Raw genomic sequence first — 27,501 nt, forward strand, 5'->3', positions numbered from 1 at the left:
GGTTGAGATGGGAAATATTTTCATTTTTTGAGCAATTTCTCAATGTTCCCCACATGTAAAAATACAGTAACCTGTAGCAAATTCCAGAAAACATACAGTAATAAAACAGAAGCACACAAATCAAGGTATTAATGATTTGAAACTACACATAGGCCTACTGCCAAAATGTGAAGTAAATCGAGTAGTTCTATAATAATTACATACAATAATGGACAAAAATTGTAGGCTATGTAAAACTGTCTTAATATTTCAAATGACAATCTGAATTGGTAAACAAATAATAAAACCACAGTCACACTTTAAGTACACTCAACAACACACAAGCCAAAACAGGCTAAAATTAGTTTTATTATAATTATTAACAGAGATCAGAAACAGATGAAAAAGAACATTTTTTTTACAATTTGTAAAAGGGATGTTACACAAACAATGGCAGCATCCCAGGGAAAATGGAATGGTGTTAGTTACCAGCAGCAGGCAGTAGTCACTCAGAGCAGCCGTCTAAAACACAGGCCCCTGTCACAAACACTGCACAGGCATCGAACGGATCTCATCTTGAAAACCAAAAGTTGACATACAGCATAACTGGATGTGTTCTGGACTGCAGAGACTAGGGACCCGAGCTTTTGCATATAATACACATGAACTGTTCAGCTAAAATATCAAGCATACTGCTAGCAAATCAATCCAGAACAAAGAAAAAAAGAGAGATGGCAAAATAACGCAACCAACACCTAACAGGCAGGTACATAAGGAATTCACTTATCTAATCACGCAAGATTGTTTGCTACATTCTTTAAGCAGTAATGCTTTCAACCCAAACATTTCCTTTAAGGAAAGATTCGTTCATGCCAGACTGCACAACTTGCAACAGGATCTAAAACGAATAAGTTTCTAGCAAACAGAATTGCAATCTTTAATTCGCAACTACAAAAAGAAATCTCCGGGATAAAAATTCATTCAACTTGGGCTAATAGTATATCCTTCATCTAAAGTGACATTTATAAATAACGAAACATCCAAATATTACCTGGATGCTGTTAGAAGAAAGCTTTAAGGGGGTAAAGATCACAATGAAAGTTTAATGTAATATCAGCTCTACCATCGGACTCACCTGATATCGACAAATTGTTCACACGCACACACACGCAAGTCTACAACAGTTGTCCGGTCACGGCTGCTGCTTTTGTTAGTTATGACCATCTCCGTTACTATCCCTGATGCGGTTAAATGTCTTTTGTAAGCTTACAAAGAAAAAAAAACAACCCAAAAATATTCCAAAACACACACTACACCAGCAGATGTATAACCACCTCAACAGTTTAACAATTTCTTGTATATTTGAAGCCTGTAAAAAAGGCCATTTCAAAAAAGGGTGGAATGAGCCCACGGTAAAAAAAAACCACACCAACAAAACTAAAAACAATTTATTAACAAAATACGCAACATACACACCGATGACACAGTGTGCACGTCAGAAAACCTAAATCAATCTCGTAGAGCGTAGATGGTCCGCAAAAGGTCAAAAGAAAAAAAAAACAATCCCTGGTTTACGCAGGAAGTCAACAATCCCGTCTCCTCCACTTCCTGTGGAAAATGTGTCCGTGAGTCCCTGGAACTCTAATGGAGATCCATCACTCCACTTGGCTCCAAATAAGAGCCACGGAAAGCAAGCGGATGGGTGACATCATCACGTGTATTAGATCACTCAAGCCCACTCGGTTCTGGAGGGATTCAGTAGATACATACAAAGGCCTGTACAGAAGATCTCTGGTGTCTCTTCGATCACTGATCCTGGTACAGTTCTGCTCTAGGATACTTTTTGGCCTATGGGTTTCTTGCCTCAAACTGTACAACTAAAGGTCTTGGAACAGAGATGAAATAGAAAGAAAATATATTTTTTCATTTTTATTATTGCTTAATGGCTGGTTCTCCCATATTGATAACCAACCAAACGTCCAGAGACAGGATTATATTTATGAGAAATATTAAGATGGTTGTCGTCCATCACAGGGCACTATTTCCATGTGTTTGCTGTTTGGGAAATGGAGCGAGAGGGGATCATGTCTAAGAGGTACTCGCGTTGACGGTCTACTGGAGACGTCGTCCTGTGCACAGAAAGACTGGAGTTGCCATAAGCCATGGCGACACCTGTCGCAAAAAAAGTATAGTGGTTCACAATCACTCAGAGTAAATTAAGCAATAAGGCCAACAGATAGATTTCCAGTGTGGCTCTGACACTCAAAGAGAGAAAACCAGGAGTATTTTGGTCAAGAAAAAGGTTATTTGCTATTCATTTTACGGATCATTCTATGAAACGAAAATAAAAATTTTAAGTAATGTGCGCGCATTCAAAAAATAATGGTGCTTGACCAAAGCAGGTGCTTGACCAAAATACAACTCAAAACCCCATAAAATAATGAATTAACATTACATCATCATTTAGGAATGTGTTGACTTGACCGTAAACCATTTGTGGGTCAAAAAAACACTGGAGAGCAAAAAATATAGTAGTGTGCCGGTTCTACTGCATCTCAATTCATTATGTGATATTACCATGTTTTTGTTTTTTAATTTAGAAAATATTATTTTTAATACAGATTTGCACTTTATAACATTTTATGGGACAACATTACGTTTGCTTTAAATTAAAATATATTTATTTATCGTGATGCAATTTCGGATTTGAAACTGATTTGCAGTGTTATGGTTCATTTAAAACAGATTCTTAAGGAAGAAAATTTATTTTTTCATTTTCATTTAGGTTTTTCAAATCAGAATTAGGAAAAGCTAAAGAAAAAAAGAACCACCAAAGCAATGAATAGCTGGCAGCAACTTTCACCAAGTGATTATTTTAACCAAGGTATTCCCTCTGTTGTCCCAGGACAGTACACACCGAAAAAGTGTGCAGATACAAGGAGAGAAGAAAAAGGAAGGGGCAGGTTTTTTTTTTGCATTTGCCATCATCTACCTGTGGTGGTGCTGTTCTGTTTCCTCCAGGTATTGGTGCTGCTGCTGCCCTTTTCCCCTGCCCTCACGGCATGCTTACCTGGCCTGCTGGCCAGCGCGGCGGCCGTGACGGCGCTCTGCAGCTGAGAGGTCGTGGTGAAGTTGTGGCGTGCGCCCGCGCTCACCGCCTGCTGTACGCTGCGTGACAGCTGCCCTGTAGTCTGTGGAAGGAACGGTTCGTGAACAATTTAGCAAAATTATTGTGTACTACTAATGTTAAAGTTTAAAATCAAAATAATAATCCAGTACCCGCTTGATGGTGTTGTGGTAGTGACCCACCGATGATCCTCTACTGGTTTGCTGCTGTTGGAGAGACGTGCGCACCTGCTTGTACTGCGGCGACACCAGCACGTGATCCGACTTGATCACGGGCGAGGACAAAGATGAGCTGGTGGACTTGGAGACGGGCGAGGCGGCCTGCTTCAGAATGCGCTGCTCGATCTCTTGCTCCTGCTGTAGGGCTTTGACGAAGGCGGCCTTCAGACGGTTTGTGTGCTCCGCCTTCAGAACCTTCTTGTGGTTGGAGCTCATGCACTGCTCACAGAGGATGGATCCATTGCTCTTTTCTTGCCTCCAGCGAGAGGTGAAGTCCGTCTGACATTGGGTGCATGTATAGGGTTCTTTGGGCGATGGGGTGGATGCAGACTCGGCCTGCGGCTGCTTGCCTGAGAAGCAAATAGAGGTAAACAAGTAATGTAAGACCACCCACAAAATGTTTATTCTATATTATACATTATACAATTCTGATTGCTAGATTCCATTGCTTTTATTTTCGGTTATGATTTAAGTTTTAACCTTAATGGTCTGTCCACACCGGGACGATAATCGCACGTTTATCGTCGACGTTTAACGTCTCGTGACTAAACAAAGTGCGCCAATGTGAGTGTGCACACCGACGCGCAAAACAGCAGGCGTAAAAGCGTCTTTAAAAAAAAAAAATGCCTCAGGCTCGTTTTTTTTTAGTTTGACGCGCCGCATTAAAAACAATGAGATTGGCGAGCTGCTGAAGTTACAGTAAAACACGACTTGGTGGCGCTCAAGCACAAAATGGTCTTGCCGAGCACACACTGACGAAGAGGAAGCAAGATGAATTCTTCTTCTGTGTGGCAAGCGAATGTCAGAAGCATAAAGTTGCGCAGTGCCACCTTGTGTACCAGGGGTATTTCTGTTTTTCATTAAAGGGGTCATATGACACAGCTAAAACTAATGTTATCGTTTGTTTTAGATGTAATGCAATGTGTATACACGATTTAAGCTTTAAAAACACTGTATTTTCCACATACCGTGCATGTTTGTATCTCCTCTTTGCCCCGTCTCTCTGAAACACACGGCTTTTGAACAAAGCTCATTGCTCTGAAAATCAAGGTGTGCTATGATTGGCCAGTTAACCAGTGCGTAGTGATTGGTGGAATACTGCAAGCGTGTGACGGAAATGTAACGCCTCTTACCATATTTGGAACATCAGGTTCCAAAGCAATTGTACTGACAGGTACGCCCACCTTACTTGCGTATACATTTGGGCGGTCTTAGTCAAATCATACCACGAACTGACGTAGATTTGTGGGGGTGTGGTTACACGAGGCGTTTCAGGCAGGTCTGGGTGAGCATTCGCTTTTAGATAGAATGCATCTTTTGTTCCCACACTTTAATTTTTGCAATTTTACGAGTCTAATGCATGCATGGGCAACTTATAACACACCAAAGACACAGAAAAACACGTATTCGCGCCATATGACTCCTTTAAGCGGCATCTATGTCAGGAAGTGAATTTGCACGTTCACTCAGCTGATCGCCGGTGAAAATCGCTTGGGTATGAACGTTGAAAAACGTCTCGAAAAAAGCTGGCGATAAGCGCGATTATCGTTCCGGGGTGGACAGGCCTTTACAGTGATGCTTAGCAAGTATGTGCTACAAAAGCTGTACATACTTTTAGCCAGTGTATCTAGTAGATTCTGGACCACCATCTCCAGCCCCACCAGGTAAATGAACTCATTATTGGCTGCCGAGGGTAGAAAATTAAGCTCTGGTGCAGGAGGTTTGGGTGGTGGGATCTCGAGGAGTGTTTTCTCCAGCTGTTTCCGTAACGCGAGCTTGGCGGCGGCCTGGCGACTGGCAGGAGAGTCGTTTGCGCTGGAGCTGCTGGTGCCCAGACCAGAGTTCACAGAAGAGCTCTTCGAAGATGCCTGGATGTGGGAAAACAAAAAAGTTCTCATGACAATTTTATCAGGTAGGTTTAGCAAGGTTATAATCAGAATTGCTTAAATTGTGCACAGTGCTTCTAACTGCATTCACCTGTGCAACCAGGACGTTTGCGTTGGCTACGCTAGCCACGCGGATCAAGCCCTGCTGGATGATCCTCTGGCCCTGCATCTGCACACTGGGTACGGAGGTCCGCGGGCCCAGCAGAAGCGGAGGAGGTCCAGAGCCAGAGTGCTGTTGCTGCTGCTGTCGCAGCGACGCAATCTGCTGCGGGGTCCCGGCGATGGGCTGCAACACACAAAAAAACACACGATTTTAGGGCGACAATGATGCCAATACTAATAAAATATAGGCTTCTAATACATAATTTTACCGCAATTTACACTATTTAAACTAAAACAAGAAACCAAAGTTTATCAATAATCTGAAAATGGCCACTAATACTAATGCGACATAAAAATACTTTTCAAAATGATGTCTCAAAATTTTATTCACATGAATAAGGAGTGGCAATACATACCTGTGACCCTCTGACTAAAGGTGGCATGACCACTGTGGAGCCGTGTTTGGAGACCTGGGTCCCACCTCGAACCAGAGGAGGAGGAATCACTGTTCCTGAGTTTCGGTTGGACACCTCAACACACATATTTAAGCACAGTAAGCATATAAAAAAGCATATAAAGTCTTCTGTTATGCCCCGTTTAGCTGTTTTGTGTGTAAACAGCCCCTTAAAACCCGAACAGCACTGACCTGTAGAGGTCCTTTAGCGGACAAGATGCTGCCTCTTACAAGAGGTGGAGGTGCAGTCACAGAATTAGTTGACTGCAATAGTGACAAAGACAACAATGATGGAAACTGTTATTGGAATCTGTATGAAGTCTCTAACTGAAGAATTAGTCTTGCTTTTGTCAACATTGGATGTGTGCTATATTGCTTTGAACAATCTTATTGTGACGTCTAACGTTATACTTGGTTACCTTTTGCGCGACGTCTTTTTGGGTCTGACTGTGCCGAAGTTTCTTCAGCAAAACGAGTTTGGCTTCCTGCAGGCGCAGCTCTTCCTGCAGCTGCTTGATGATGTGTTCACGCTCGGCCGGGCTGCTCTTCTGCACAAGCCGCAAAGAAAAAATATCACTTTAGCAATCAAATCATACATTGACGTTTGATTTATACGCTTTGAGTGCAACTCAAGTTTTATGACTTGAATTACTCAAGTGTAAAAAATGGATTGGCATATAAATGTATGTCCCAGTATGAGACATTACCATCAGCATTTCTGTATCTGTCTTCTTGAAACTGTGGCTGACCCCATTCATACAAGGACTAGAAGGCTCATTGTCCGACAGAATGATGACATCATCAGGCGTCAGAGGACGCTCCTTCTTTATGTCGCTGTGAAAGAAAGAGGAAAATGTAAGCCAAAGCTGAAAATACAGTGACCCACTTTAAGATATTTCACGTCTTTCTTGTGGCTATGTTTGCAATACAGAAGGACACTACTCATAGTATTTCTAAAGTATTTAGTATACAGTGGTGTGCACCACACACAACAATGGGATGGGTACTATAATGCAATATGCATTTAGCTTGTATCCAAACAGCTTACAGTGCATTACATTATACATTTTATCTGCATGTGTGTTCTCTAAACCAAAATATTGAGCCACATCTCTTTGTAGGTAAACTGATTGCAAAGATTTAAAAAGCATCATTGCCTACACTGCCCACAAGAGGTCGCCATACGACCATGGAGTTCCCTTCAGAAGTTGCTTTCCAAGAATCTGCTCAATAAGTTTGTCTAAGGTCAGAAAATGCATTATCGTATGATCATACAAAAATACAAGAAATGCATTAACAACGCAAACCCACATCAGCCATCAAAAATATGGCAACGCTGGTCTCAAGTTGACTTCAGGACAGTAGCTCTGTACCCATTGTATGCCTGCATCCCAGACTGTATGAGCCGGGGTAAGGGGGGTGGGTATGGCTAAAAGCCAGGCTATTGTGTGCACGCCATCCTCGACTTTAACTGCAGGCAAGTCACTCGCATATCAAAGACACCCTCCTTCATGCATGACATGGCAGACTGTGTACTACTGGCCACCGGTGGACTTGCACGGGCAGCCGGAAATCTGGTATTGGCACAGGCCTATTGTTGCTTCTGGGATAAGGGTCACATACTAAGCTTGCTGTACTAACGCACGCACGCTTATCATCATTAGCAACGACAACTTAGAAGCTGAATTACATTTAGAAAAAAACATGAGTTCTTGTCTGTGCAAATCCTGCATGTATAAAGTTTCTATACGGTTGCTAGGGTGTGCCCTGGTGGTTGCTAAGGCCTAAAACGCTAACTATAAAGAAGGTTTTCTAAATGTAAAAGAATAAGCGGAGGCAACACCACAACTGCAACATTTTTTCAAGTTTATAGTTTTACTGTTTGTGAATGGTGGCTCGGATGCTGTTAAATGGTTACCAGGGTGTTCTGGGTGGTTGCTTTTTGGCCTAAGCCAAAATAGCCCATCAACAAGATATTCTAAGGGATAGTTAGTTCACCCACTCTTTCTTCTGCGGAACACAAAAGATGATATTTTGAGAAATGTCTCTGTGGTTTTGTGTGCACAGTGGAAGTCAATGACGTCCAATGTTGTTTGGTCTCCAATGTTCTTCAAAATAGGCAACATAACCCAAAACCGACCTAATCTTCCCTCACGCATCACTAAAAACAAGATGACAAAGAGAAGGTCAGGTGAATCCTCCAAATGCAGCCCATTCTAGAAAATTGACAGGGTAAAACATCACGTATCCACTGTCACTTTCTTAACCATTGAGTGTTCCTTAAAAGCAAGCCAGCCAATTAAATCCATCCCTCCATATAAAGCGCCCAAGTTTACCGTAAGATCATAATGCGAGTTCTTCACGGGAGTGCTTTTCAACTTTATTTGGAGTGCCGAGTCAGTTTTCAGGTCGAAATTACAACGATGTAGTAACCAGAACGTTACCAGAAATGACCTGTGTGATTTCCTGTGTATTTACAAGCACCAGAGAAAGATCACATGACGCAAGAATTTCCCTCAGGTCACATGACTCACACCCACCCTTTTCTTTAACTGTTCCTGCCAGTGTGGAAACCATGGCAACGGCCGGCTGAAACCAGTTTGTGACATAGGCCTCGGTTTGAGAAGTCAGACAGGGTTCAGGTGCGACAGAAAATGGAGACGCTTCGAACGTCCTAAGTGGGGCATGACACACGAAGGAAGATCGAAGTGCTGAGCCGGCACGTGTATAAGAACGTGTATGGGAAGTTTACAGTATGATGGACGTGTTTGTAGAGTGCGACATCTTTCACACGACGGCCTGCCCCTCCCCCACCCCGCATGGCATCAGGCCATCCCCTTTGTCCTTTTCACTTTATCACAAGCTCGACACAACTTTTGTTGTTACTTTTAACTTAAACAAATGAGAACTGCCGCCTTCAGAAGATCGGCAGTAGGTCAGCGTTCAGATGCAACATTTAAAGGGATAGTTCACCCAAAATTTACTCGCGTCATTCCAAACTTGTATGACTTTCTTTTGCAGAACACAAAAGATGATATTTTGAAGAGCCGAACAACATAGGCCGCCATGGACTTCCATTACATGGACACAAAACCACTGAGACATTTCTCACAATATCTTCATTTGTGTTTCACAGAAGAAAGAGTCATATACAGAAGAATAACAAAAGGGAGATTAAATGACAATTCTTATTTTTGATCGCCTTTCATGAACCCTTTCAAGCGAACATTTCTTAGCATTTGAAGACCAGTTTTTTAATCTTAAGTCACTTAAATGGCTTATACTTTGAAGTCAAGTAAAAATATTTGTTTTTATTCTGCTTAACCCCCCAAAAAAATATATTTTGAGGAATTTAGGGAGGCAAAACGCTCTGGGGCACCTTTGACTACCATTAACATTTTTTCTGCTATGGTAGTCAATGATGTCTCAGAAATGTCAGTTGCTAACATTCTTCCAAATATCTTTGTGCTCAACCAAACAAAGAACTTGATACAGGTTTGGTACAACTAGAAAGTGAGTAATTCGTGACAATTAAATTTTTTGGGGTGAACTATCCCTTTAATATCATAATTTTCTTCAATATAACGCTGCTCTATACATCCAAATTAGTTTGGATCCATAAAATGTAATATAAAAAACTCAAGGCACAACCAGGCAACTCTTTCAACCCAACTGAACCCAAGAGGTGCAAATCTGTACCTGTTTTTTTGCGTCTGCTAAAATGCAAAGCAAACTATATCAAGCAGATGTTTTAGATTCACAGCTTCTAGCAGGAAGCGCCTGGGCTCAGCAACCTGAGGTTAAGTGTCCTCATCGAGAACTCAGCAATAAAACGACAGGTCTGGGATTTCAGTAATTCACAGGTCATCGCTAGCCAGCATCAACATGTTACTACCTCTATTTTTAATGAAAAGCTCTCATATGCATCGGTTTCCGAATACAGAGTGCTGCCCACCTCTTAGAAGTGCTCATGTCCACGGGTTCATCTCCGGTCTGCACCTCCACCTTGATGGTTGCCTTCACCTCTCCGGTTCGTAGGATGTTGGCCACCTTGTTGGCGTGTTCGCTCTTGTTCTTCAGTCCATCCACGGTCACCAGCTCTCCCCTCTCCAGTTTGACCCTTTTCAAGTCGGCCTCGGTAGTGGGGGGTTCCTTCTCTAGTGCCCGCTTCTGACTGCGCGTCTGACGCACCACGTCCTCCGACATCTTCTCACCTTGGGAGAAACATCAGTAAATGAGCAACACGTATTTAGAAGCTTATACCAAACTTAGTCTAAAAGGGTAAAACAATACAGCCTATAACACTCTCTAACACAATTTATAAAAATTACAATGTTTTCATTTATTAATAATATAATGAACACACAAAAACTTGTGGGAATATTTCGGTTACATAATGTCTCTTGAACGTTGTTGGCTTCATGGTTTGACTCTGGCGAGGGCATGTCACGCAACCTGCCCGTGTTGGCATCTGTCTAATTTGACTACTTTTCATAGAGTGACATCTGGACCTAAACCAAAATACCAAAGATATTGATTGGACAAATAAGACAAAGCATGAAAGGATGGGAAGCATTTCTCCTACACATACAGCGCACAGTTTCTGCAACGTCAAAGAACACCGGAGTTGTGGCCGTGTGTTCAAAACAAGAGCCTAGACTCCAAAACCTCAAGTTTGGAGCAAACTGCACGAACAGGAAAGACATCGCACAAAGCAGAAGAACCCTTGAGAGAATCTAAATATTGAATTGTGACACGCTGTCAGAACAAGTCAAGGAAGCTTCCCCTGAGGCTTAAAATATGCATGCAAACCTCAAGCAACAGCCAATTTACAGGAAACAAATCTATAACTCGGCAACGTACAGGTTACGATCCCCGTTCTGTCTCTACGTGCTGACCTACCTGTCTTACACATGATATCGGCCATCTGATAGCAGCAGAGCTGACTCAACACACAGGCCTGCTCTCATCTGCTGTGACATCACTGGGGCTCCACATGACCCTTCCCAAGATTCCATGGGACACATAAAGCATTTCCCTGAAAACCAGTTCAAACCGGTCGATGGACGCAGCCGAGAGACTAAAGCAGGTTTTTAACCCCTTGAGATACCGGCTGGCAGCAAATGCGGCCACACAGACGCAGTACTCTGCCAGTGGGGGATGGGCCGTTTGCATTCCAAAACACAAGTCTTTTAGAGATGAGTAGGAAGTTCGCCCCTTTGTTGACGGCACGATAACAACCAACGCAGATGTCTCAACATTACACGCGTTCAATAAAACAAATAAGCACATTAACACGTGCATCGAGCTAACATTATAACACACTGTTGTCAAGGATCCTTGTTAGATGAAAATGTTAGATTTGACAAATCATTGGTTAAGTAATTTGTTGCGTTTGACATGTTTTAAGAAAGGACTAGTCAGCAGATGCTGGAGGAATACTGAACCGTGTGAAGTTACAAGTGCTGGCCTAAACATATCTTTCGAAATCAAGCTAAATCTCATTCCAGCCGACGGACGTATTATACAGATATAATACTTTATGTAAATAAGCACAGGACATACAGCTTAAAACAAGGTCAACCAAACCTCTCAACTGTGCAGTGGATATTGGTTGACTACGTTTCAAACTAGCAGAATTCCTACTGACAACAAACTCAGATCCAAAAATTAAGAACATATTGAATATTTTGTATTAGTGTTGTCAAAAGTCCCGGTACTTTGGGTCCAAGTCGGTACCTAAAAATTAAAAGGTTGGCCGTCACCTAATTTTCAATTTTTTAATGTTTTATATAACTTAATAATTGTAATTTTCATCTAATTTTATTAGAACTTTTAATGTCAAAGTCACACTTTGGTTAATCCACTTAAAGGTACAGTAGGCCTACGTGTGTGTGTGTACAAGATCAGGATGGCACCACCTCCGCCTCATTTTGAGCCAGGAAAAACCCTGCTTTGATTTCAGAAATGAAACCTAGGTTAAAGAAAGGCATGCCTTTCTGGTTTATAATGACTGCAAAAAGATTTAAACAAGTTAAAATAGGCAAACAGAAGCATCCACAATTACATAAGAGCAAATCCGGTGTTATGGATGTGACATTTGCAGTCAAAACCTAAAATATAAATTCTCAGAGAATGATTCTTCAACCAATATATTGAACTATGAATTATGTTTTTTCTAATCCCTTGATGATTGAGTACGGACATCATTTTTTTTGTTTATTTCCCTCATATTAAATATAAAACACATGCGTTATGGACATGACAAACAAGGGAGACAACATACATTGTATGAATTCTGTGAATTAAAATGCACAAACCAGAAGCAATAACACCCAACAAAAGGAGAAGGGATGGCTCTTTATAGAACATAAAATATTCATTTAAAAAAGAATTGTGCGCATTTATACGAAAGAAACAATGGTATGGATGTGAAATGTGTCCATAATGGACGTGACGATTATAAAAGCTGCACTTACATGGCTATGGAAAATCATTTCACATCTCACATGGGTATTGAAACCACGAAATACTGACATCTGAGACATTGACATTAGTATGGTACAAACCCTTAAGGAGCTGCGTGATAAATCGACATGAGCTCCTGATGATGCACGCATCGATACATCTGCCTCCGTATCGATTCTGCAGCACTTTTAAAAATTAGCCAATTATTGCAATTAACAATTAATAGTGATGTAAAGGATCTAATCTGAGTTTACCCCTGTTCCGTACAGATCGCATCCTCACAATTCTATATGCATGTGACCCGCGGATTAACTGCAAAGTTTCACCATCATAAAGTGAAAGTTTAAGAGCGCGCTCTCTTACCTTCTCTCTGCATCCCTGTATACATGCAAGCGCATTCTCGTATCATTCACAAACGGTTGCGTTTAAGACAAAGTGTAAAGTTAGTGTCATGATATGTAGGCGCTAATTCAACACACACATGAAGCAGCACTGCTTCTGCCTAATCCACTATAAAAACTATTACACGCGATTAAAATAAATGAAACTCCCGCCACTGAAGGGATGTAGTGATGACGTGCCGCTAGCTCATAATACAGTAACGCTTTTGAAAAGACGTGGAAGAGCCACAGTAAATCTGCGTGTAATAGAAAGTGAAGAGCAAATCTATTCACTTAAATCTTACAGCACCTTTACATTTAGAATATTAAATCTAGAAATCGGACATCTAGAAACCCGTCATCTATTTTAATTCAACACATTTCTTTTTTAATTAAATCTATTTACTCTGATTGCACGTTTATGCATATTATTTATTCGTTATACATATAGTCTATTTGTAAAACACATGCATACATATGATGTAGCCTAGAAACCCTAGAAACTGTTTTAGAAACAAGGGTCTGTATAAGGACTTGATCTTCTGCAAGTTTATACTCATTCTCAAAACTACTTTATGCATTGATTTGTCAGATTGACTGATTAGTAGTTATGAATGGCAATTTTCTGCAAGTATATTTTGATCTAAATCTATCATATGAGAAATCGGGATGTATCGGGATGAGTATCATATCGTATCGTATTTGATATAATGCTTGAATCAGCAGAGCATAATAAATATAATAAAAGATGACTAGCACTAGATGTTTAAATAAATATATGAATGACTTAAGGCTTCCCCCAAATAGTTGACTAAACATTAATCGATGTGAAGGAGGCTTGGTCGAATACTTTTTCATTGGTCGGTTAGTCGCGAAAATTAAATAAAAAAAAACTCACGTGACGTCACACAGTCAGTATGCTCGTTAAAGCTTCACAGCGCTGCGCAGCTTGGTCAGTGTATGACATCAAAAGAAACAACGCGAGATCAACGCAAACAGTGCCTATGTTAATAAATATGAAGAGACGCCATTTGGTTCTGCACGATGATGACAGCCTGACCACAAAAGCACTGAAGATACAACTCGCAGAAGAAATTGACAAGAGATGGGAATTGACGGGAAATCTGGCGACCAGCATTTATACACAAGCTGCAGTCTTAGACCCACGTTTTAAGAGCTTGTCATTCCTTGACACTGACAAACGAGAAGATGCATACTCCACAGTGTCGGATCTGGCAGAAAGTTTATCTACAGAAGCTGCGCAATATAGGGATCATGTCAGCATTAGTACTACAGTCTACAGAGGAGTGTGAGCCCGCATCAAAAAAGTAAAATCAGGCCGAGATATCCATGCTGATGGCCATTTATGAGGAGGAGCATGCAGAAGAGAAGAATGAAATAAAGATGTATTTGGCTGACAAAACAAAGGTTGATTCGGGACCGTTGACATGGTGGCAAAAAAATGAAGAACGATATCCAAAGCTTGCTAAAGCAGCCAAGCGACTGCACTGTATCCCCTCCACATCCACACCATCAGAGCACAACTTTTCGAAGGCCGGTTTCATTGTGAATAAGTCAAGAATCTCACTTCTTCCCAACTATGTGGACAAGCTGGTGTTTCTGATGCGTAATATAAAAAAAAGTTTGGATGGAAAAATAGTGACAGTAAGTTAGCTTAATTTCCCCTTTTTGTAGTGTTTCTGTTTGCTATCTGTTTTTTATTTTTATTTATTCGATTTTATATAATATAGAGGTTGTTTTTATTCTGTTTGGAAATTTCAGACTGGTTTTTCTATTCGTGGTTTCTGGTCAAGACTCATCCGTCGGCTTTATATGGCAGTTTGCGCTGATATTTTTCTTGAATGGTTCCATTTGATTTGTATTTGTTTTGTTTCAATTATTTGCTCCACGTTTTGTTTAAAATATATTTGTTCTAAACCATTTAAGCAAAGAACTTATAGGCTTTTTATTTGTTTGCGTTGTTTTGTACAAAAACTTATTTGTTAGTAGCCTGTTCTTTTTTATTCTAAGGTTTGGCGTTTGCTGCGTTTATTTGTTCGTTCGTTTTCGTTAATTTCCCTCTTCAATATAATTTTTCAGTTAAGTGTTTTTGCTATTTATTTATTTTGTTTTCCTTGCTTTGCACAAAGTTGTTTATGACTTGTCCATAGGCCTGTTTTTTTATTTTATTATTTACTTTATTTGTACTTTTTACTCTTTTTCTGCTTAATATTTTATTTTGTACTAATATTTTAAAGAGTTGCCGTTTGCGGCAAATAAACAAATAAATGTTTATTTATTTGTTTATTTATTTGTTTCCTTTAAAAAAGAACAAAATTTTCAGTTTATTTTATTCAAAAGGGTGTTTTATGTTTATGGTTATTTTGTAGGCAAGTTCATTTGGCATGTAACTGATGTTATAGTTTGTATTTTTTTTAATAAATTATTTAAATGTACAGGCAGTCTCCTTGCTGCTTTTCCAACACATGATAATTATAACTAAATTATAACTGCGGCTCATTTATGTGTCAATTTAAGCGCTTAATTACGCTTTATTATTATGACTTAGCATTTCTCTGTAATATGGAAGTGTTAAAAAACATTTTCTCAGCCGGTAAACTTAGACTATTTTTTTCCTTGTATATATATGCAAGTAATTATGTTAATATCATAAATGTGCGATTATTCGACTAATTGCTGAAATGAAGGACTAGTCGACTAGGAAAATCTTTAGTGGGGGGCAGCCCTAGAATGACTCCATAATTTCACGAGCAAATACTGCACACAACACAACACACTAAGAGTAGGGCTGTGCAATTAATCGAAAATTAATTGTAATCGTCAATTTTGGCTTCAACAATTACAAAAACAAAATAATCTAGGTAAAACGATTATTGTTCCACATTCCATTTTGCAAGGACTCTCTTTTTTCTCGTGGTATAAATCCACAGCGCACCCCCTTCTTTTACAGTGGTTCAGCTGTGCTATTTCTTTACATTGCTTTTAAACTGTGAATTCAATTGAAAAATAAAAGTTATTTATTTTCTATGTTGTTTTAAAAGTTAATGAGAAGTCGTGTTAAATAATCGGGATCTCAATATTGGCCAAAATAATCGTGATTATGTTTTTTGTCATAATCGAGCAGCCCTAACTAACAGTTAGCACCACTCCTGTAAATGTGATTCTCTGAGCATATAAGCTTTGCCATGTATTCACACAGGGCCACCAGTTCAGTCATACACAAGCCAATTGTTCATGCTATGAAATGGATGCCTGTCGCTAAAGCTGCGGACACGTGGCTCGCGAGGCCTCATGGGAAACTGATAGCGAAGAGGAGTTACCCAGATCTGAGATGAGTGCCTCGGTATAAGCTACAACACAGCTTTCAGAGATCAACGCTATTGAAAGCTTCCTCTGCAGAACCAAAATGTGGTAAGACTGGAGCTACCATATACACACACCACTGAAAACCCCAGCTAAAAACATGACAGTGTTATGCAAGGCAGGAAGCTTCATATTTTCATATGCAGAGCATTATCTTTCTGTTTATGTTTGAGTTCTATTCATCAGATTTAGGATGTGATGCCATTTAAACTTTATGGCCTACCACCTTACCCCACACAACAGATTGTAGATTTTCTTTATCAAAACAGACACGCAACATGTGAATGTTGATTACCGACCCTTTTGGGTTACACAGAAACCTCTTTAAATTGTGCATGTTAACATGTCGGCTACATCTGCATTTACTATCGCATTAACTGCAGTGTATTGGATTGTTTCGAGGCGAGTGAAAAAACATGTCTATTCATGCCACGCTGTGGCAAACTGGGAGTGCGGTGGCTATCCTCACGGGACCACTGAAGATGCTTCGTCTGATGTAACGGCCATCCCATCGGGTGCATTTGGTGCGAGACAATAGGAGTCTTCAAAACGCTATACAACAAGACATGATGCCAATATAACCCACAAAACTAAAACAACTGTTGCCACTAAGGTGTTTCTAAAATGTTCAGATTGAGTGTTAGGATGTTGTTAGGGGGGTTATGTACTGGTCCCCAACCATTACCACTACAAGTTCATACACTTTGGCCAATGAAATGAGTGCCAAAGTTTAATACTTAAAGGAACAGTTCACCCAAAAATGAAAATTCTGTCTTCACTTACTCACCCTCAAGTTGTTCAAAACCTCTATACATGTCTTTGTTCTGATGAACATAGAGAAAGATATTTGGAAGAATGCTTGTAACCAAACAGTTCTTGGCCACTATTGACTACCATAGTAGCAAAATAAAATTGCTTTATACATTTCTTTTTTCTGTTGAACATTGGGCCACTTTTGACTCCCATTGTCATTTTTCCTACTATGGTAATCAATGGTGGCCAAGAACTGTTTGGTTACAAGCATTCTTCCAAATATCTTTCTCTGTGTTCATCAGAACAAAGACATTTATACAGATTTGGAACAACTTGAGGGTGAGTAAATAATGACAGAATTTTTATTTTTGGGTGAACTGTTCCTTTAAGAGTTAACACAACTATGAGTAATAAAATAGCGATAATAATGTAGCTATATTATCATGAGTCTGATTTTAAACAATGACGAGAAATGGTAAACAGGCCAAAACAAGCAACAATTCCCCAAGTGGGACCCTACACGTGGTTCACAAAGCTTGTCCAGTTTAAGATTTCCTGATCGTGTCATAAACATCAAAATATCTGATCATCAGTATTAAACCCCAATCCAGGTGAGATACCAAAGCCTGACATGCTACAGATGTTCCTCCAATTCCCTAAAAAACAACACGTCTTCTCACCCACGACAAGAAGTGGCTGCCAAGAGGGTTGAGTGAAAGATGCCCCTATTGATTTCAGACCTGCATATCAAGGGTTAAGCTCTGCCATTTTAACACCACAGATAGATCAGGCCTCGAGGGTGTTACCTAACAAAATGGACGTCGTTAACCCTATAACTGCCAGAGGATCCACCTGGTATGCCCCCTAGCAACAGGACAACGCACACACGCAAAGCACAGCTGATTGCTTTTCACATGGGTACAAAAGAATGCTCGTGCAGTAAGAACAGTCGCAAGCAGACAGCCGCTCCACACGCACACACATAGACACACGCATGCATGCTCGCGCATCTACCCATCCCCCACTGCCATCTCAAACAGACTACAGTGCAAATGTACACTGACGCACACACACTTGCACAATACGAGGCTCCTCTTGGATCACGTATAGTCAAATTGTTAGATAAGAATAACCAGTGGTGTGGCAGCACCAAAATGCATTGAATTTGTGTCACAGGACGCACTCAAACTATTTGAGTTGTTTGATCGTTCACAATATGCAAACAATTCTAAATGAATTGTTCACCTTTATAATCTTGTTGTCAAACTTAACTAATCGGCTGATGACTTGGTTTACAGCACTTAGTTTGAATGGCAGTCGGATTCTGAAGTTAAACTCTCTGTCTGACGGGACGAAATGCAGGTCTGTAGGATCAGATGGGGAGAATAGTGGTACACGGGTCTGGGCACAACCCAGCAGCAGTGAGGCCAAAGCAAGCCGGTGCATTACTGTCAGTGGTGTAAAGAGTACCTGAAAACCATACTTAAGTAAAAGTACAGATACCTTGCAGCGAAAACTACTCCATTACAAGTTACACGGCACCAATTCAAAAACGACTTGAGTAAAAGTCTTCGAGTATCTGATTTTAACAGTACTTGAGTATTTTACTCGTACTGAATGTAGGCTCAAAGCAGCACTAGTCCTCAACACTTAAGAGACATGTCAGTGAAAAACAAGAAACAGTTGATTCATGAGGAGAGCAATCACATTTATTTTCTTAAATCAAAATAAGACTGAACACCTCAAAATTGCAACAAATCATGGTCGACACCATAACCTACATCTATTACAAACACTCAAGTGCTCATAATAAACCAAACTCTTTCAAAAGGTCTCTTCAATATAACGGATAAATAAAATAATGTTAAGTCAAATTAAAAAGTCAAAGCCTTTTTGAACTGGACATGCTGGTTTTGGCCTCATCGCCGGCTGCAGTCATGTCCTCATTTCACATATAAACCGCCAGCGATTGACATTGATAACCCTATCTTAACCCTAATTGATAATGCACTCGTATTCACATAAAGAAGCCATGTTGACATGTTTTAGTAAGTAAGAGCAAAACCCACAAGATATAGTACCTTCAAAGCCCTGTAAATGGCAATATTAATTCTTCTGTATCAAAAATAAACTGCCGCAAAAGAATGATAGGTAGCAGTCGAAATGTAATGTGTAATTGCATTATTCATTACAAATGTAGTGGAGTAAAGAGTACATATACTTGTTCAAAAATGTAGTCAAGTAGAGAGTAAAAGTTGCTAATATCTTTAATACTCAGTACAACTACAAAGTAGCCAAAAAGATACTAAGTACAGTAACTAAGTACATTTACTCCAATACTTTACACCACTGATTACTGTTGCTCATATTTGCAAATGTGAATAACACTGAAGAAGATCTAGCGGTCAGATGGACTACTATGGCTTACGCCAGTACGCATCCACTCAAAACACCCTGACGACCACCCAGAACGCCCTAGCATTATGTCAGAAATTTAATTTGATCAAGAAACTCCCACCGTCTCGAGAAAGTAAAAGATCTTCTGTACCAACTGCTACCATCAAACACTCTGAAGTAGGGTTGGGAATCATTTCAATTTTATCGATTCCGATTCCAATTCTGATTATCGATTTCGATTCTTACCGATTCCCAGTTTCGATTCCACAGTTGAAGTAAAACATTTAGATATCAACCTGTATGGTCATTTAGCCTGCTTATTGACTTGTGTGCAAAATATATATATATATTTATGAGCACCGTTTTGTGTATATTTACACATAGAAACACACCTTTTCTGATTTATTACAATTTGTATTATCATAGTTGAACTACATCATGGTTAAACTGCAGTTACTATAATTCAACTATGGTTAATTTGTGATTCCTTTGCTTTAATGCAAATTCTATAGCTAAACTATGCTTACTATAGTAAAAAATATCGATAATTTTCATAAGGGCTTTTATTGAGATATCAGCAGATCAAGAACGCATTTACTTTTCTGAAAATATGCACACAGGAATTGATAAGAGGAATTCAAATTTTAATCTCAAGTATCCAATTCCTATTCCTTTCGATTCCGATCCGATTCCTAGCCTTTCGATTCCGATTCCAAATTGGAATTGATTTTCGATTCCCAACCCTACTCTGAAGCAACAATGTTCGCCGACACAATTCACATTTCTTACATCATCCTCATGCTAGGACAAAACACTTTGGAAAAACAAATCCAACCCCATGTGCCTGATAGGTCCAAGCCCCCGTAAGTCTTCACTCCTGGATGAATACCTTAACGGCGTATTCATGTCACTACAGCACACAGACCTTTCCAGAGTTGCAGCGTTAGCAAAGTCCAGCTTTGACACACTGCAGAAAAAACTGCTGGAGAAACTCTAGAAAAGGATAGAATTAGCTTCTTCGTTCATTCAATGAATGTTTAGGCCCCTTTCCCAAGCAACTGAATTCACAGGAACGGTGAAAGTGAAAATTTTTCCTCAGGATTTATTGTAGAAATCTATGTACATACAGACAGCGTCAGCGGCAACAAACATTATGTGGCCCAAACTTAATTTCTGGTAGATCTCTGCAAAGAATCAAACTACAGTTGAGTAGTTTTCATTTCATTTAATATCATTAAAATATTAATTAAATTGTTATATTATAACCAAACGCAGACCGGACGTTAACTTCTTGCCAGGCACGCGAGTCCGATAAGACTATATTTAATAAACATGTTACAAAATAGTAAAAAAAGACTTACATTAAACATCCTTAAATAAAATAAGTGTCACATTGTTTTACTAGTATCTCTGGCTTAACTTGCCTGAGGTTAAACACACGCTGCAAGAAGAAAAACTTGTTAATGATGTTCAGTGTTTTTTCATTCATTTGTACCATGTTGAGAATTCGCTAGAAATAAGTCATAAAATATGTGTTCTGCTTGCTTTAACTATCGATAATGTTAACAAATATACAAAATGTTCAAGATTACAAGTATGAATCCAGTACAACTAAAGCTAGATAATGAATAATTAAAACAATAAATAGAAAGTTACATCAAAATATAATCAAGCGGACCACTGTGAACTGAATTGAAACTGTTATAATGACAGTGACTTCCAAGAAACCCACTGACCAAATGCACTCTTCATTATGAGTCATGATTCTCCTACACTTTTGAAAACGTCGAAACCATGCCTGACTGACAATGGGTGGCTGAAAGTGAAACGGTCGATTTATAATACAATGGCGTCTACTTTTGGATGCCAGCCAAAACAGGAGCGATCCCAAAGAGTCAAAAAACACAGCTCATGCGAATCCACCTTGGCACCTTCCTGACAATAAATCATGTCTCTCTTCCAGTAACCTCCCTCATCTGAAGTTTTTAGGAAGTTGGTATTGAGCAGTAAAAGATCTTGCTAGATTGCTATGGACCATGTGTCAGACTCCAGCCCTTCCTGTTTACTACAAGCCACCATCTCAGATACAGCAGCTCTGGTGTATTTCTCAGGTACGTACGACTGGATGCTTTACACCCTAAACACATTCAGTCAGAGTGCAAAAAAGTTAACCTCGCTTTGTTTTTGAGTTGTGTCACTACTCAATCACCTATCTAGCAAATCACTATGAAGTAGACATAGATCTCATGTATGCTTAGTACACTTACAACTCAGACCTTCAGACCTGGATGCTAAACCCCCAGTGAGCAAAGCCACGCTTGTGTGGTCATATTATTGTTCGACAAGTCTCTCACAGTAGTCCTTAAATCTGTCCTTGGTAGGGCATGAGACTCCGAGAAACATGCTAGTGCTCACTAAGAGGTGCCAAGTGGCTTATCTGGTTGCCTAATAGAGGCACAACGTGGCATTGCATGATTCTGAAACACCTGAGCACATATACTGGTTGCGGCGTATAGGGATGAGTCAATACAATCGTTCTTGAATTATTCTGGGTGGATTGTAAAGCTATTGCAAAGGCTTGCACATCATTTTGGCATGACTGTCTGATCCAGGACAGACAAGAATGTATAAAAGTAGTTTCTTTACTAAGAGTACAGCAGAGGAAACTTGACCTAACTGTTGACAGTATTCCTTGTGACAATGTTCCTACGCTGGTACCGCCCAATTTATTGACAAAAAAGCCACATCATGGGTTCTCCAAGACAACACAACTTCAACCACCACCACCACACCCATGAAGACCCACCTTGAACTGCACCTCTCCTCTATCATGAGAAACAGGACAGGAATTTAAGCATTAATGAACAGGGCCATGACATCAACAGATATCGTACAGTCATCTTTTCAGCGCTGACAAACAAACTGGTCAGTTAAACTACACACAACAGTCCAAAGTCTCACACCAGGCACAGCTGGAATTTCATAGGTAACCCTAAAGGAATAATTTATCTCGGGTCAGTCTGTGAATGATACAGAAGGTTTACCACAGCGAAAAAGGAATATTTATCCAAAATAAAATATTTGGTCATCAGATGTCTCCCTTATGTCGTTCAAAACCTGTATATGACGCTATCGTCTATGGAACACAAAATAAGATATTTTGAGAAATATCTTGGTGGTTTTGTGTCTATACAGTATAGGTCAATGGGGTCCAATGTTGTTTGGTTACAAACACAAAAATCATACAAATTTGGAATGACATGAGGGTGAGTTTAACATTACTTTATTACTTAAAACTTGGTCATTTTAAAACTTTTGGAAAGTTGACATGTCAAGAATATACTTATACTTGCAACAAGTCAAATCAAGAAACACTGAACTATGTCCTCTCTCTTAAACTTATAGGGATACTTCACACAAACATGAAAATTGTCATCATTACTCACCTTCGAGTTGTTCCAAATCTGTATAAATTTGGAAGAATGCTTGAAAGAAGACAGATTTTGCCCCCCATTGACTACCATAGTAGGAAAAAATACAATGTTAGTCAAAAGTGCCCCAGAACAGTTTGCTGTCCAACATTCTTCAAAATGTCTTAATTTGTTCAACAGAATAAAAAAACGATTAAAGTATTTTTTCCTACTGTGGGAGTCAATGGGGGGCAAGATCTGTTTGGTTATAAGCATTCTTCCAAATATCTTTCTCTGTGTTTATCAGAACAAATAAATGTATACAGATTTGGAACAACTCGATGGTGTGTAAATGATGACATAATTTTCATTTTGGGGTGAAGTGTCACTTTAAGTGTTTATTCAAGTGTTTGGAAATTGTTGCTAGTAAGAAAAGTGGGAACAAACCATTTGAGGCAGAAACTGGAATAAAACCTATGACCAAAACACAAACCTTTGAGTTCAACTACTTCTACTCACTAGCCAGACATAAGCAACAATACTATTTTTCAATACCTTACATTTACAATATAACCCAATTGTCATATAATAAATAATTGTTACGTAATTTGACACACAGAGGTGTAACGAAGTCGCTTTGATCAAATCTAACTATGAATATGGGACATTTAGTTTTTTTACCAACAGCAAAATACGTTAAGCAAAAACCGGCGATTTTACTAGCAAGAAAGCAAAACTAGTTAACGTTAGCTATCCCGGCTAACAGCAGCTAATGCTGACTAACTTATCAACTCAATTAGCAGAGGAGCTAAAGGACTAGTTCATTTTCCCAAACTGATAACAATTGACAACTTTCCCATTTAAAGTGGATTATTACTTCACTCTTGGGCGTTATCAATACAATTCAACGATATCTGTCAAATGCACACGCTAAAATGAGGATTAAGTTTGTAAATCCTCTATTTAACTTAACAGTCCACTTGCTAGCGAAGCTAATGTGAAGTCCACTGGACCAAAGCCAGCTAACACCAACAACATCATCAAAATACACAACATGCATTCTCCTGTCACAACAAAATACTCATCCTTTTAGCAAACACACTCAAAACTAAATAATGCTATGTTTATTTTTATTTTTTTTCTGAATTAGGTGTTAATGTATTGCTGAATGTATCTGGGTTACTAGCCGGCTAAGAGCGGCTAATTAAAACACACACACACACACACACACACACACACACACACACACACACACACACACACACACGCACACACACGCACGCACGCACGCACGCACACACGCACGCGCGCGCACACACACACTGTCGTGTGATAGCTTAGCTCGCTATCTGGCCCATCTCTACCTTTAGCAAACTTGTGACCAACTTGGACTCAATCAAAACATTGTTAACCCCCCCAAAATCACTCAGTCCGCCTTTCAAAGTACTTACCGAGAAGATGAAACTCTTTACAATCTTCTGAGGGGTCTCCACGCTCACGCTTTTTTTTTACCCTAGTCTTTTGGTGTAAAAGTAACGCGGGTATACTCTCTGTGTATCTGCCCTGCCCGCTGTCTCTCCGGTCGCCAAATAAAGATACTCGCTGCCTACACATGGACCCGAGTCACCGCGCATGCGCACTAGCGCGCTCTGGTGTACACGAGGAAGAACATCCCATCATTTTGATTTTGACCCCATAGTCACCCATACAAATATTTACCATGGCAACCGTTGTTTTAGGCACGATGGCGTATTTACATTTTCAGTAATTGTTGCTACAATAGAAATTGCGGTGTGTTGGAAGTGGCCACTAATGAGATGCTCCTTTCACTTTGTATTTTTGTAATAGCAATATTAGTTCAAATGATTGTTCATTTTATATAGTAATGCAGCTATTTAATTAGTCTAAACCTGCCATGTAAAGACAATGGTAAAAATATTACAACTGTTAAGGTTAAATCTAAGGGCCTTGCTATTGAAATATCTAGAGCTCAATTTTCCAAAGTGCTGTTAAGTATCAAACTTTCAGTTAAATAAAAGAAGTCATCAATAGGTAAGAAAAAATAAATAAAAAGAATCATTAAATATCCTATCACAATTTTACAAATCTATGTTTTGTCTACAGACTTTTGTAGATCAGTCCTATACTCCATGACTTCTTTGTATTGTTTTAATGGTATGCATGATTTATGTGCTTGTTGTCAATTGTCAATATATATTATTAATCATCATATTATTAGCCTATTACTACCCACCCTTTCCTGAGCATAGAAATTGAAGCCATTTTATTTTTTTAATACTTAATTATTATTTTTTTTTTAATACTGTACAAGATGTGCAACATCCATGTTTGTCGATGTAAAGACGCACATATACCTAGAAATAAGGATTATCTGCAGATAATCTTTAACACTTTAATAGGACTTGTAGTATACTGTGTGTAGTATAGTAATAAAACATTGAGCAGTCAATGTTGCGAAGTTATTTTACCGTACCAACGATTTTATCCTCTAGGGGGAGCTCTATGGCTCAAACCCACTCTTTTAAGTCGCGTTTAAATTGAGTTTTTTCCTAAATAAGGAAATTTATACGCGAAAACGTCTAAGGTTTTAAATAATTTGTCGCTTACAAGTAGAATCTAGCGACAGAAGTGTTTCTAAGAAATTATTTATTTCCCTGAAGCCAAAAACTACTATGATTGGCTCCCCCTGGTCAGCGGTGAGAAAAGAAACACGTGACGTAACAACTGGATGTAACCCACAATTACAAAGTAGATGTAAACAAAACTAATCTAATTAATTGGACACTATAACAATAAAGAGGTATTACACACAAAACAGACCAACAGAGCATTTTAAACGAATTTTATAAACTTACCGTCAGATCCGTCGGCGTCTTGATCTTGTTTTCGTTTGCTTTGATCCGGTCGATTGTGACCCAGGTAAAGCTCCGGATCGGGATGAAGTTCCGTGGGCTTTTTATCTACGAAATGAAATGAACACACATAAACTCTCTTTGGAGGACTCTTTAATTTCATAGCCGCGAGCCACGCGTGTTTCCTTTCATTCTTCGCGGGCATGGAGTGTAATGCGTACGGTGGCAGGCACGGACATTCATCCCTTATTTTCTGGTGAGCTACACAAATACTTTCTTGAAAACTCTTCAGTTTTTTCGAGTTGTTGTAGCAACCGGAAACAGCACAAGTTGAACCAGAACTCATTTTAAATACCTCAGTTTTGTGTACGTGTGGCCCAAAAAGATTTTTAGAGAGACCGGAAGCAAAACACCGGCAAAAGGAAATAGGGAGACGTCACGGAAAGTTTTCCCTTTCCAAATTTTTGTTTAGAGTTATATACTCTTTTTCTTTTTTTACCACAGCTTCACTGTGTTATAGGCCTTATAACGTTAGTCATCTGTACACCCCTTAGAAAAACTAACATTTGTTTTACGTTGTTATACCAGTTTAGCAAAAGAAAAACACGGTGAAACTGGTTACTATAGTGAGATGGTAAATTCCTAATTATCATTATTTTAGGGGGAAATCAATAGATCATTATACAGTTATTCCATATTTATTCTATTTTTCATAACTATGAAGGATTAATTGCTAAAAGCACCAGTTTTTAGTTTTTGTGGATTGTAAACAATGACGAATAATCTGAAACAATAGTCTGTTTACCCATAAGCCCCAAGGCCATTGCATTCATTATTTTGAATCATTTGAAGACGACGCTCGTGACACACATTATGGTACAATGACGACACCTGCTGGTTGTTGTACGGTATAGCAACTTTTACTTTCACCAATAGGAGGTCGCGTCTTTCAAGTTCATTGAAATATATTTAAGTAGGCTATCATTTAAGTAATTATTTGTTAAACTACGATTTTAATTTGAATGTCATTCTTTTAGTAGGCCTATTATTATACTGAACAGACAACAATTATTCGTTGTAGTATGTTTATATCAAGGTTACTTACTTCCTCGTTTTTGAAGCTGCAGAGTAAATGCAAGAAAACATTAACCAGCAAGAGTACACAACAACTATTGCTGTATTCATATCCAACTAAAAAAAAGTAACATAATGACTGATGAACCCAAACTCTTTTTTTGCCATCTGGTTTAATATCCAGAAAGTCCAATATATGCATTAGAAGAACTGTCAGGGCTTTTATGTACATAAAGTTTGCTTTCAGAAATAACTTGGCAGTGTCAGAAATGCAGGATTTTATAATAGTAAGTCTACCAAATGTGATTGTTTTTCCACCTTTGTCTGGTTTAACTGAGTTTTTTGTTACTATTTTAAAACAGTTGAAAATACATTAAAAATTATATTCGACACATTATTCTAGATCCTTTAATCATTTGCAATGAACTGGAGAGGTGATTCAACAGTAACTTGTTTGACCACTAGGGGGAAGCATAAGATAAGATAATCTTTAAAATGATCGATCAGAACATTCATTCTGGTGAGGAAAGGGGATTCATCACTGACTACAAAGAATAAAGCATGTACATTTAGTTTTAAACCTAGTTTACGTCTTGCAACAGCATAAACGTATCCATTTACACATCGTAAACGTTAGCGTTACAGACATCCTCGCGTCAGTCTGCCCACTGCCACTAGGTGGCAGTATAATAAAACAATTTTGTTGCCAAAACCCCGATTAGACTGTAGCCTGAACTTGACCTTGACGGAGCAGCACATGTGCCCTTTAACTACAACATATTGCAACATTCATTTCTGTATTATGTTTATTTCATTGACATGCTTAAAGGGATAGTTCACCCAGCATTCCAGACCTGTATGACTTTTTCTTCTTCTGCAGAACACGGAAGACATATTTTGAAGAACGTTGGTAACCAAACAACATTGGACCTCATTGACTTCCATGGACACAAAGTCACACACATTTCCTCAAAATATCTTCTTTTGTGTTCCACA

At 39.1% G+C, this 27,501-nt stretch overlaps 1 protein-coding gene across 3 annotated transcripts; it reads right to left on the reverse strand.

Moving 5' to 3' along the window:
* Nucleotides 1-313: 313 nt before the first annotated feature.
* gatad2ab (GATA zinc finger domain containing 2Ab) lies at nt 314-25,815 on the reverse strand. Of its 3 annotated transcripts, none has more exons than XM_057326108.1 (11): nt 25,435-25,815; nt 9,722-9,980; nt 6,474-6,600; nt 6,186-6,314; nt 5,959-6,030; nt 5,729-5,842; nt 5,302-5,496; nt 4,937-5,192; nt 3,259-3,674; nt 2,972-3,170; nt 314-2,151 (listed from the first exon to the last, which is right to left on the reverse strand). In XM_057326108.1, exons 1-11 carry the CDS (start codon nt 25,775-25,777, stop codon nt 2,018-2,020), a joined length of 2,244 nt encoding a protein of 747 aa, XP_057182091.1. In that variant the 5' UTR covers nt 25,778-25,815; the 3' UTR covers nt 314-2,017. The 3 variants fall into 3 exon arrangements, with proteins under 3 accessions (XP_057182091.1, XP_057182092.1, XP_057182093.1); XM_057326109.1 differs by lacking the exon at nt 25,435-25,815 and adding an exon at nt 24,010-24,181; XM_057326110.1 differs by lacking the exon at nt 25,435-25,815 and adding an exon at nt 10,669-10,813.
* Nucleotides 25,816-27,501: the final 1,686 nt, after the last annotated feature.

This window comes from Triplophysa rosa, linkage group LG25 (assembly GCF_024868665.1).
Source record: "Triplophysa rosa linkage group LG25, Trosa_1v2, whole genome shotgun sequence".
NCBI lineage: Eukaryota > Metazoa > Chordata > Actinopteri > Cypriniformes > Nemacheilidae > Triplophysa > Triplophysa rosa.